Here is a 13,210-nt window from a genome sequence, read left to right on the forward strand (position 1 = left end):
TCTCCATGACCCATAGGTGAATGCGAGCGGTAGAATACGATCGACCTCTAACTCTTCCCACCAAAACCTTGTTTGTGGTATCCACAACCTCACCCATTTGAACACCTTCACCGAAACAGAGGGAGAGGTCCTTACGGGAGGCCTTGACGCACTTGGGCTTCTTGGCTTTGCTGGTACGTGGTGCTGTCTGGTGGTCCTATAAGGGGTCCCGAGAACCCGAGAAAGCCTCCGGCGCACTAGGGTTACAAGACCGAGGGTTTACGATTGGAACTTCAAAGCAACCAGATGGTAGGGATGACTGCCAAGGGTTAGCGGAAGGGAAATTAAATGGGGAAGAACTCGGGAGATGAGGAAGGGGGTCAGTTGCATAGTCTAACCCTACTGTCAAGGGGGAATTGGAAATGGATGGATGGAAGGAGGAGTCAGAAGGTGGAAAATCAAAGGACGGGGAGGGTGAAATGCAGGAAGCGAGAAGGTGAAGTGTGGTCGGAGAGAGGGGAGGGCAGTCAAGACTTGACGAAGCAACGGAGAGAGCAGAAAACGGAATGCAGGGCACAAAAGGATCGGGGTCCGAACGGATAGGCATGGATCCCGACCACGGTGGAGATTGTGAGAACGGGGGCCCAGAAACCGACACTTTCGGCAATGTGCTAGGATGGGACCAGATGCGCTCGTAGGGATTCAGATCCACCGAATAATCAACAACTTCCTCTTCCATCACTGACATACTACAGCTAAGAAGGGGGACAAGAAAAACAGACTGTAGAGAGAGCTGACATCGAATAGCAAACCGTCACGGTGAGGATGTCACATTGCAGGATGGGCGAGGATAGCAACAATGATGATTGCAATGTAGAGGCCTTGGGAATGGAACCCTAACCAAAACCCTGTGGAGCTACAGATCAGAGCTCCATCCCTGTTCCCAACACTAGAGGCCATTTTGTTGTCCTTGTACTTATATTATATAGATACAAAAACTTAAAATTATATGTTTTTTAATTTCTAAATAAATTTTGTTTATTTTGTTTGTTTGTTTGTTTGTTTTTTTGTTTTTTGTTTTGTTTTGTTTTTTTTTTTTTTTTTAATTTAATTTAATTTAATTTTTATTTAAAAAATATTTCAATCTCAATTAGTGAAATTCAAATTACATTCATATGCATATTACTTTGTTCCCATTATATTCTGGAAGTTATTGCATATGGGGTAGTTGCTTCATGTCAATACTTTTCCTTATGTGGTAGTTGCTTGATGTCATACTTTTCCTACATCTTACAACCTCAAGAACTACAATACCGTCAGTGTACGTATCAACTTTCGTAGTCAATTGTTGGTGTACAACATATATATCCTTTGAGCAAACAAAAGTCCATTTAATGTTCAACCCTAACTACAAATATAATTAAAAACTTTCATCAAATAATATATTGTTGGATTTGATATCGTAATATATCAAATCCTTGTAAAATATCTTACAATGTTGTTAGGATGACAAACACGGATAGAAGGGGTGATGTCTAAAAACACTATGAGGGATCCCTTCATTCACTAGGACAAACTAACATGGAAAAACATGATCCCTTTATTCACTAGGACAAATTAACATGGAGTTTTTCCACATTTAAATAGACTACAATAAAGATGAATACCATAGACAAAACCATAGTTTCTCATAAACATGGAGCTCAAAAACCTCCCATAATTTCACAATCAAGTTTATCCAAACCTAACTGTATCTAAATATTAATTATTATTACTTTTGAATTTTAATTTTATTTTAAATAATTTGAATAAATTAATATATATATAACATCACATTACTTAAAATTTTATTTTCTTTAATGTCCTGCCCTTGTGCACAATAAAAAAAAACGGGTTTGAGCCTTTCTCACATCTCTGCTTTTTGCATGGCCACGTCCAGTAACTGTCGGGAAAATTTTGTAACACTGAAAATCTATATTTTTTAATTCAAACCGAATAACAAAAAATACCCCGTTACAGTGAAAAAAAAAAACACAAAGTTACTAGATATGGTTTGGACAACCAATTGCTTTTTCCAATTCTGCGTAGGATTCAATCACTCGAATTCAAACATAATACAGCAGCATTTAGTAGGAATATGTGCTTGTGCTTTGGATTGCATATATCGATTCAAAGAGGCCAAAAACTACAGCGCAAGTGGATCGTTCAGCTTCAACCCTGAATGTCCTGGTTTCATTTCGCTAACGCAAAAGTGGCAACACGTCTGGGTTTATTCCATTGTCTATGTACTCCAGACGGAATCAAGTTTATATGACATCTGATAGAAAGGAATAAACTAGAAACAAAACAATCAAAGGCTTCCTAGCACATCGCCAAACAGAACATAAATTATATAGTATCTGTCACAAGGGAATAAACCAGAACCAAAACAATCAAAGATTTCATAGCACACCGGATTTTGAAACGAGCTTCGAGAGGAGATTCGTCAGAAAGAAACATGCCAAAGCGGAAGACGGGAGCCAGAAAGAAGGCAGAGAATCAGAGGGCGAGGCAGAAGGCCATTTCCCAACAGCAATTCCAGATTGATTTGGGCAAACATCCATGCAATGCTCTCTATACTTGCGATTTTTGCCACCGCCCCCAGAAGAACAGGGCCTTCTGCTACTTCTGCGGCTCCGTTCCTAAAATCCCTGCCTGTGCTCAATGCGGCAAGACCAAATGTATGGCAGCTGGATCTGACTGCGTTGTTCATCATCCTGGCCGCAATGTCACAGGTGGTGCCCTTTACACACTTTTTCCTTTCATAAATCTGTCTCTGTTCTTCCTTTAAGATCAATTTTTCCCCTATTCAATATGAAAACAGGGTAGTGTTTATGCGGTTTCCTATAGTCAATTCACAGATTCCTATGCCTACGAAGCTTTTTTGGGTGATGTCTTGTAACCTAAGTACTGTTACCAAGGGAAGAAATGGGTGGGGGTAGCGGGCAGGGCTTCTGTAGAATGAGTATCGAATTTTCGATATTGCTGGCGAAATTTGGTTTAGGAAAAAATGAGATTACTTTGCGGGCTCTAAAATTCATACATTTATGCTTAAAACTTCGATGGAGTCTTAGACAAAATTACCAAGGCTATGGCTAAGCTATACCATACATAAACTGAAAGCTATAAAACCAGATTGCCAGGGCGAGGATAGTTATAAATGGATAATAAAGCTCCAAGTTGAAGAGATCCAGTAGCTGTTACTGCTTAATGGGCCCCAAACTGCGGTCCATATAGCCATTAGAGCTTGGGTAGCATTGCTTGAGTGCAGGGCTCAGTTGATCACAAATTCTGATCGTTCGAGTTAAAACCGAATCAACAATCTTGCGAGAGTCGAGACAGTAGACAGACCGACCTAAGATCAAAGACATAAAGCCAATTCATGCAACGATCGACATCCTACTGAACCACAAGTGTTAACGCAAGGAATTGAGTATTTCTACGCAGGATACAGCTAAAGCCAAAATATCAGAACTCTAATTGGCCCTATGGCATTTTAGCTAGGATTGTAAGGTTGTTGGTGAAGAGGGATTGGAAAGATGGACTAGTTCTAATGAATTGAGATTCAAATTTGTATCTAATGAATTGAGATTCAAAATTGCTTGGAAAAGTCAACCTTAAGTGAAGGACAATCTAAACAAGATCTCGAACCAAAAGTGGCCTAGGATCAAAACCGAGTGCAATAATGCATCCAGTGATCCTAAATTGATGCAACAATCAATATCTGTATCTCTTTTAGTTGACAAGGTTAAAATCCATAGGTCTGTATTCGAAGTGGGATGGGTTAAGAATCCTAAACCTAAGGCCGAAGACTATTTTGTCAATTGACTCAATGATCAAGGACTCGATATCAAAAATTTGTTTTTTATTTATCTCAACGCTACTCTAAAACTATGATATTATACAAGTTCCTCACTTAAACACCAAGAAGGACTTAGGGCCAAAAGTATTTACTGGACCTAACGGCACCAAAATTGATTGAAGGAAAGAGCGTGTTTCAGATTTATTTCATTCTCAAAGGCTAAATTCTAAACTTAAAGAATGTTTAAATGTTTAAATTTTGGTTAATCTCATAAAAGTGGAAGTCCTAACAATAACAAGCCTTCCAACCTAAACTCAAGAGCAGAGACCATCTGTCCGTCAGTCTAATGATTGAATTAAAACCCTGCTAAGACTAATTTATGTTTAATAGATGATATAAACTGGGCTAATGAATGTTCTTACAAGAAATCAAGTTATTTTGTGCTGGGAGCATTATCATATCTGAATCGTTTATTGAATCAAACACCAAAACTGCAAATGTAAAACTTGAATGTAAAAATGGTAAAGCCAGAGTGGAATATTTAATATTACTGCATTCAATCTTTAATCGAACATTTAATCATCAAAGAGAATGAAGGCTCAAATCATTTGGAGAAGAATACTGAGAAGACGACAATCCATATTCGAAAAACTAAAACACTCTTACAGACAAAACTCATTATCAGAGTTTGCCAAATCCAAGTCATTATTGAAGATCCAACTACCCCAAAATATGCATGAGTAATCAGGAGCATCTTCGCCTCCAGCAATGGGGTTTTGAAATAGAATGGAGCAACATTATTTTCCCGGAGAAAATAATTTATTCTTATTCAAGTAGAAACAAAATACATACATCACGGGCAACAGCACCAATAATAGAGATAGATCAAAGTCTTAAAAAGTAATAAAAAACCCTCAGCCTTAGGAGGCTAGAATCTATCAGGCTCCTTAAGGATTCCAATCTAAAGTTTAGGGATTAAAATCATCCAAAACAAACAACATAACTTAAAAGTTGTTCAGGACATCTGTCATACTAGTTAGCATAATATGATTTTCAAATTCTTCTAGCACAATGACGTTATCTTCCAGATCCAGACGAGCTGCAATAACACCAGTATAGAGAGAGATCAATGTTTTAAAAAGTAGTAAAAAACCTTCAGCCTAAGTTACCTGACACGGGGACACGGGACATGCAAATTCAAGTGTCGGGGCACATAGACCCCTGGAACAGGACACATATGACACATGATATATATATATATATATATATATATATATATGTCAATGATTTTACATTACACAAATTCTCATGATGATACAAATTCAGATATAGATCTAGATTCTACATTGTAAATTAAAATTTGTAAGTTGTAACATTATGCATACAAATACAATCGTGACAGATTCATCAATGATCTAATAGGAGAAAGACAAGCAACTGCAGTTGTCTCATTAAGTCATCAAAATCAAAATGTGTTACATAGGTATTGAGTCCTGAGGACCCCTGAGTAGCAATGCCAATGGAAAATAGAAATAGCAAATGTTGAAAATAATACTGAGAGGGGGGGGGGTGAATCAGTGTTATCAAATTCTTTTTCAACTTATATAAAGATTAGCAGATCTGACTAATGAAACTTGTGATGTTGATCATTAATCTGTGTGTCAGAACCATATAACAGTAAGCAGGAACAGAAAAGTAGAGCAGACAGTCACACAAAAGAACACAAGATATAAGGTGGAAACCCAATGTGGGTGAAAACCACCTGCTGCAATATGTCTCTATCTTCTTTCAATTAGAAACTTCCTTTTACAATGATTCTGTACTAGTGCAGTCTTATACTAGCATGCAGGCTTCAACCTGCAGAAGGCTACAACCTTCTCTCGTTCTCCAGACTCTTCTGGAAGGGAGCTACAACCCCTTAGCTCTTGTACTAGCTGAGATACTAGTACGTAGGTGCTGACCTACAGAAGACTTCTCTTTTCTTCCAGGGACCACGTTTCATAAATTTTCAAACTGGATCCATGAATATCAATCAAACATCAAATAGATCTGCAATCAACCAACTTCCTTGTACAAATACTGAATCAATAACTTCTCAGAACACAGTACCAGTAACCAGACACCAATTCAGAACCCTGAACACTGCAGTAATAGACAAAAGCAGCTAAAACATATTTCAAGAAAAAGTTCGCAACTTCACCAATAGAAACCTGCATACGTCTGCAGTATTCAGTTCTTTGACCTACGGGTATCCGCACCTCCACTGTGTCGAGCCTGCGGGTATCCGTGCCTGCGCTGTGTCGAGCTTGCGGGTATCCGCGCCTGCGCTGTGTCGAGCCTGCGGGTATCTGCGCCTGCGTTGTGTCGAGCCTGCGGGTATCTGCGCCTGCGCTGTGTCGAGCCTGCGGGTATCCATGCCTGCACTCTGTCGAGCCTGCGGGTATCCGCGCCTGCGCTGTGTCGAGCCTGCGGATATCCGCACTTGCGCTGTGTCACACCTGCGGGTATAGATAATTTATCAGATTTCACTTATACCCCAGATTATCAGATTTGTAGATCTGATCATGCGCCAAAGAGATCTCGACCCATCAATAGATCCATCTTGTAATGCTCAGGTTTCTCCTTGATTCTGGTCCAGCTATAACTCACCAAACGATCACCAGTATTTCAGATCTTGCTCATCTCAAGATATTCAACACATTAGTTGCTCTAGCCAAATGATCTCCTTTCCTTTTTATAGTCTAGGCCTTACTCAAACCATGGTCCAAAACCATAGAGATCCAATACTAGGGACCCAAAACCTGGGTTCAATACTTTAGATGCAAACACCATGGACCAAAACCATAGGATCAAAAATGTCGGACTAAATACCATGGACCAACCATAAGATTTCCCACGTGCGCGCTTTTCTCTGCATGAAAGTGCGTGTACTTTACGTCCACACTTTTTGTTCGGAGCACCTGCGTACATGTCTGCAGCTTTTGTTCGGCGCACCTGCGTATGTCCGCGGCTTTGTGAACAGGAACCTGTGGGTATCTTATTTTCTACTATTTTGAGAGCCTGAACTTGTGATCTGCTATTTGAGTGAGTTGCCATCAAGGACAACACTTATGTCATCGAGCCAAACCTGTGTCATAATGCCAACAATCTCCCCCTTTGGACTTGATGGCAACCCAAAGTCACTCAAAGTCTTTTCTCCCCCTTTGACATCAAGGGCAAAGGGTTATGCTCCCCCTGAGTACATGCTGAAATCTCTGCTCTGCTGTGCTGTCCAAGCTCCCCCTGACATATAGGCAAGATCTGCAAAAGAAATATGACTTTATACAGCATAACTGACCTTCCTATCACCAAAGACTCATACATACGACTCCCAACCAAGTGGGGATACATGATATAATAAGCATATTACATTATCCATCCCAGGCATAGTGGGGCACCAAGATAGGCCGTTACATGACCTTGACAAAAGAAAGATAGAGACAAAATATCAGCAGCATCTGTCAATCATTATTCAGATCAGTATTCATGTTCTCCTTCTGCACTTGCTCCTCCTGAAATCAAAACAACTGAAGAATTGAACCAAGATCTTTTATGATAATGCCAACAATGCATTATTAGAAGAATATATGCTCCCCCTGAACTTGTGCCAGATTGTCTTTGACAGACCCATATCGGATTCTTCTCATCCTTGTTTTTCTTCAAGTCGACTATATCCACATAAACCAGCGTATGTACGCGTATACCCCATATGAAACTCGTGTACAACCAACAATCTCTGAAACAGACAAGATTCAACAGCAAGATGATGCATCAACTATCCCCAACTTTTGTTTGAGGTATTCAAAGGTCTCCCTGGGCAGTGGTTTGGTGAGAATATCAGCAACTTGTTCCTTAGAGGGAACATACTCCAATTTGACCTTTTGTTCAAGCACTTGTTCTCGGAGAAAATGATACTTGATTGGTATGTGCTTAGTCTTTGAATGCATGACAAGATTCTTTGAAATACTAATTGCACTTGTGTTATCACAAAAAATGGAGATAGGTGGAGTACAAGTGATTTGAAGATCTTGCAATGTTTGCATCATCCAAAGGAGTTGTGTGCAGCAAGATGCAGCAGCTACATATTCTGCTTCAGCCGTAGATAATGCAATAGAGTTTTGTTTCTTGCTGAACTAAGATACTAATCTAGGACCCATGAAGAATGCACCACCACTAGTGCTTTTCCTGTCATCCACGCTTCCTGCCCAATCCGCATCAGTGTATGCATGAAGTGTGAGATCTGTACCTCTAGGATACCATAAGCCATAGTTTTGAGTTCCTTGAAGATACTTGAAAATTCTCTTAACTGCCTGAAGATGAGTTTCCTTTGGATTTGCCTGAAACCTTTCAACTATTCCCACTGCATGCATAATGTCTAGTCGGGTACTTGTTAGATAGAGCAGACTACCAATCATGGATCTATAGGTTGGTTGATGTACAGCTGCCGATTCATCATTTGCGCTGAGGCTGCATCCTGTCACCATAGGGGTACATACTGGTTTCGAATCCTCCATCCCATATTTCTTCAAGATCTGCTTGAGATATTTGGTTTGTGATAGAAAAATGCCGTCTTTGTTTTATTGGACTTGTAAACCAAGAAGATATGTGAGCTCACCAAACATGGACATTTCAAACTCTTTTTGCATCACCAAGGCAAAATTTTGACTCATGTCTTCTTCATTGCTACCAAAGATGATATCATCAACATACACAACAAGTATTAGCAACTTATCATTGTCAATTTTTATGTATAGATTGCTATCAATCGATCCTTTTATAAAACCTTGTTGATGGAGGTACTTATCCAACCAATAATAGCATGCCCTTGGACCCTGTTTAAGGCCATAGAGAGCCTTTTTGAGTCTGCATACAAGTTTTGGATCATTTCCAAGAATAAACCCATCTGGTTGTTCAATATATACTTCTTCATTTAAGTCTCCATTCAGAAAGGCAGATTTTACGTCCATCTGAAATATTTTGAACTTCTGAAAGCTAGAGAGAGCAAGGAACATTCTTATAGCCTCAAGTCTGGCAACTGGAGCAAAAGTTTCTTCAAAGTCTATGCCTTCTTGTTGCGCATATCCTTTACAAACAAGTCTTGCCTTGTTTCTAACCACATCCCCATTTTCATTCAGCTTATTTTTGAAAATCCATTTTGTCCCTATGACATTCTTATCTTTTGGTCTAGGAACCAACTCCCAAGTGTTATTCTTTTCAATCTGCTCGAGTTCTTCCTCCATGGCCTTGACCCAGCATTCATCTTTGCAAGCCTCTCTTACATTCTGCAGTTCAGTGGAGGAGAGCAATGCTAGATAGCTTGAAGCTTCTGAAATGGTTCTTCTTGTTTGTACACTTGCCTCTTTCTGCCCCAAAATTTGAGATTCTGGATGATTCTTCTAAACGTATCTGGATGGAGTTTTTTTCTATCCTTATCTGTTCTTCTGGTGCTTCATGGGTTTCTTCTTCGTCATGAATCTGATTTGATGTTGACGGATAGTCTTTGCCATCTTCGAGATCTTCAGATTTTACCTGCCTAGGAGTGTTTCTTTCTTCATCAATCACTACATCAATACTTTCAACAATTTTACCAAGTCTTTTATTGTAACATTTGTAAGCTTTGTTGTGAGGAGAGTAGCCAAGTAAAATGCCTTCATCTGCTCTAGGTTCAAACTTGCCAAGATTTTCATTAGTTCTTTTAATGTAGCATTTGCTTCCAAAAATTTTGAAGTATTTTACCGTGGGAGTCTTACCGTACCAAAGTTCGTGAGGAGTCTGAGTGCTGTTTACCCGGATGTTTGTCTTGTTGAGAATAGTAATAGTGGCAAATGCGGCTTCTCCCCAGAAGGTTGCGGGAGTTCCAGACTCATCAAGCATAGCACGAGCCATTTGTTGAACCGTTCTGTTCATCCTTTCCACTACTCCATTTTGCTGAGGAGTCCTTGCAACAGAGAATTCCCTTCGTATTCCATGTTCTTCACAAAAATCGAAAAATTCATCTGAGGTAAATTCCCCTTCTCGATCAGATCTGAGGCATTTGATTCTGCGATCTGATTCGTTTTCAACCAAAGCTTTGAATGACTTGAACTTTTCGAAAGCTTCATCTTTATACTTCATGAGTCCTATCCAACACATCCTTGAAAAGTCGTCAATGAACGATATGAAATATTCTTCTCCTCGAGGTGACCTCTTCCTAGTTGTACCACATATATCGGTGTGGACAAGTTCAAATGGCCTGCTAGCTGATCCTTCCTTCTTAGGAAAATTAGTTCTGGTTTGCTTACCAAATTGACATGATTTGCATATTGTATTGTCTGGAATTCTAATGTTAGGAAGATCACGAACTGCCTGATATTTGCATGCTTTCCTTATCTGAGAGAAGCTAAGATGCCCCAGTCTTCTGTGCCATAGCCAGTGTTCATCATTCTTGCTTAAATAGCATTATTGTTGTTCTCCCTTGAGTACGTATAAGTTATTTGGAGTTCTTATGCCTCTGATCACTGTTTTTCCTGTATCAAGCTCACAAACAATACATCCATTTGATCGAAATATTACCTCAGTTCCTTGATCACACATCTGACTGACACTCAATAGATTATGCTTTAAGCCATCAACATACATAACATTTCCAGCCTTGACCTTTTCTTTCAAACGAACAAAACCTTTACCTTTTATGAATGTAGGGGTGTCATTTCCAAATGAGACCTTCTTTTCCTTTTCTAAGGCACTATATGACTGAAGTTTTTCTTTATTACCTGTCCTATGTTTCGAGCATCCACTGTCGATGGACCATTGATTTTCCTGTCCTTCCGCATATAAGGCTATCCCACATCTTTCCGGTTTGCGTTTCTTTCTTTTTCCATGTTTTGGAACTCAATGAAGCTTGCTCCTTCTAAGTTGTTTGCTGAAACTTGCTTCTGCATTCAGAATCTTCAAGACCGAAGTTGTTACAGATAGAACATTCTATTTCATTTTCAAGAGCAGAGAAGTTATTGTAAGTTCTTTTCATGATTCCTATCATACTCCTTTGTTTTTGAGCTTCCCTAGTCATGATGGTCTTGTAGGCAACATATTGAGCAACTTTATGACCAAAGTTATGACAAGAGAAACATTGGCCATTGAAGAAATTCCTGCGATTATCAAATCTACCAACCATATGATTGTAGTTTCCATCCATTCTTGAGCCAAATTGAGAATGATTTACCTGTGGTCGGTTGAGGCTTCTGTTCATCCTTGACGTAGATTGCCCCCGATTTACTTGATAATCTTTGATCATTCTTGAAGTAAATTGTCCTTGATTTACCTAGTGATCTGCATTATGCTTTTGCTGTCGATTGTCAACTTGCTCACTTCTCCTTGCTGCATCAAGGTAACTTTTGGAGGTGGATGGTTTCTGCGCTTGCTTCTGAGCTTGAGATGCTTCTTCGGAATATCCGAGACCAGTCTTGATTAGAGGAGAACGCTGCACTTTGATAATCTCATCTAGAGTTTCAGATCCTTTAGCGAATCTGAGATTAAGGGCTTTTGTTTTCTCAATTTCTTTTCTAAGTCCCACAATTTCACATTCTAACTCTTCATTGTGTTTATCTTTCTCAGCAAGTTGGAATGTTAGAGTATCTATAATCATATTCTTTTCCTCTAAACAAACTTTAAGTTTGGAAATTTCTTCATAAAGACCTTCTTCATTTATAGCATCCAAGAAATCATCATCTTCAAAAGCCATAAAAAATCTATCATCATTACCTTGTTCATTTTCATCACTATTTGACTATCCATCGCTGTCTTCATGCGTGTAATAGCTCTTCTTATTTACATTCTGTTTTTTGTTCCATCTAACAAGTTCCTTACCTTTGTCTAGTTTATCCTTATGAGGACATTTTGCAGCATAATGACCGACTCTTCTACAAGCAAAGCATTTGAAAGGCAGCTTACCTCTGAATCTTCCAGTTCCCCGTTGAAGGTTCTTGACAAAATTTGATTCTTCCTCTTCTTCTGACATATGTCCTGCCTCATAGTAATCTCTTTTTCTTGAAGCCTTGAATGCAACTTCTCTCCTGTCTGATGGTCCTCCTTTTCTCATCTCGTAAGCAGTTAGAATTCCGTGCAACTGTGACATGGTAAGGCTCTGTAGATTCTGCTTTTCTTCTATGGCAGAAACTTTTGAATCAAACTTAGGAGACAAAGATCTTAGAACTTTTTCAACCAAAACAACTTCTTTTATTTCTTCACCCAAGTTTTTCATACAATTTACGATCTCATCTATACGTAGGAAATAGCTAGCCACACTTTCATCATTATGCATTCTGAGACTTTCATATTGAATTCTAAGAGTTTGTAATTTTGCTCGTTTTACCTGTTCATCTCCTTCATAGCTCAGAACGATCTTGTCCCATATTTCTTTTGCGCTTTTGAGCTGCATAACCTTGACGAATTCTGATTGAGATAGACTTCCTAATAGAGTATTGACAGCTTTTGCATTTGTTTCATACTGCTTCTTACCAGCTACATCTGTAGGAGTTGCTGATGGAAATGTGTATCCAGTTTCCACAATATCCCAAACTTCTGTACCAAGAGATTGAAGATAAGCAGTGATTCTTACCTTCCAATAGACGAAGTTGCTCCCATCAAAAATTGGTGGCCTGATAGATGCTTCTTTTTCGTAGTTGCTCATGATGATAGATCTTCCTTCAAGCGATCAAGCTTTTCCTGAAGGACCTGCTCTGATACCAATTGTTGAAAATAATACTGAGAGGGGGGGTGAATCAGTATTATCAAATTCTTTTTCAACTTATATAAAGATTAGCAGATCTGACTAATGAAACTTGTGTATACCTTCCAGACTTATAATTTAGATGTTGATCATTAATCTGTGTGTCAGAACCATATAACAGTAAGCAGGAACAGAAAAGTAGAGTAGACAGTCACACAAAAGAACACAAGATATAAGGTGGAAACCCAATGTGGGTGAAAACCACCAGCTGCAATATGTTTCTATCTTCTTTCAATTAGAAACTTCCTTTTACAATGATTCTGTACTGGTGCAGTCTTATACTAGCACGCAGGCTTCAACCTATAGAAGGCTACAACCTTCTCTCGTTCTCCAGACTCTTCTGGAAGGGAGCTACAACCCCCTTAGCTCTTGTACTAGCTGAGATACTAGTACGTAGGTGCTGACCTACAAAAGACTTCTCTTTTCTTCCAGGGACCACGTTTCATAAATTTTCAAACTGGATCCATGAATATCAATCAAACATCAAATAGATCTGCAATCAACCAACTTCCTTGTACAAATATTGAATCAATAACTTCTCAGAACACAGTACCAGTAACCAGACACCAATTTAGAACCCTGAA

The 13,210-nt window shown here is 39.1% G+C and overlaps 1 protein-coding gene across 1 annotated transcript in view; it reads left to right on the plus strand.

Moving 5' to 3' along the window:
• The first annotated feature begins 2,022 nt into the window (after positions 1–2,022).
• The window catches only part of LOC149141411 (uncharacterized), a 60,482-nt gene continuing 49,294 nt past the window's right edge, over positions 2,023–13,210 (plus strand). The window contains exon 1 of the mRNA XM_089449550.1: positions 2,023–2,753. Within this exon, the coding sequence (XP_089305676.1) occupies positions 2,477–2,753 (277 nt within the window). The 5' untranslated portion in view covers positions 2,023–2,476. The remainder of the gene's footprint in view (positions 2,754–13,210) is intronic.

Source organism: Pinus tabuliformis, chromosome X (genome assembly GCF_031772625.1).
Source record: "Pinus tabuliformis cultivar Carrire ecotype Pingquan chromosome X, CPIR1, whole genome shotgun sequence".
NCBI lineage: Eukaryota > Viridiplantae > Streptophyta > Pinopsida > Pinales > Pinaceae > Pinus > Pinus tabuliformis.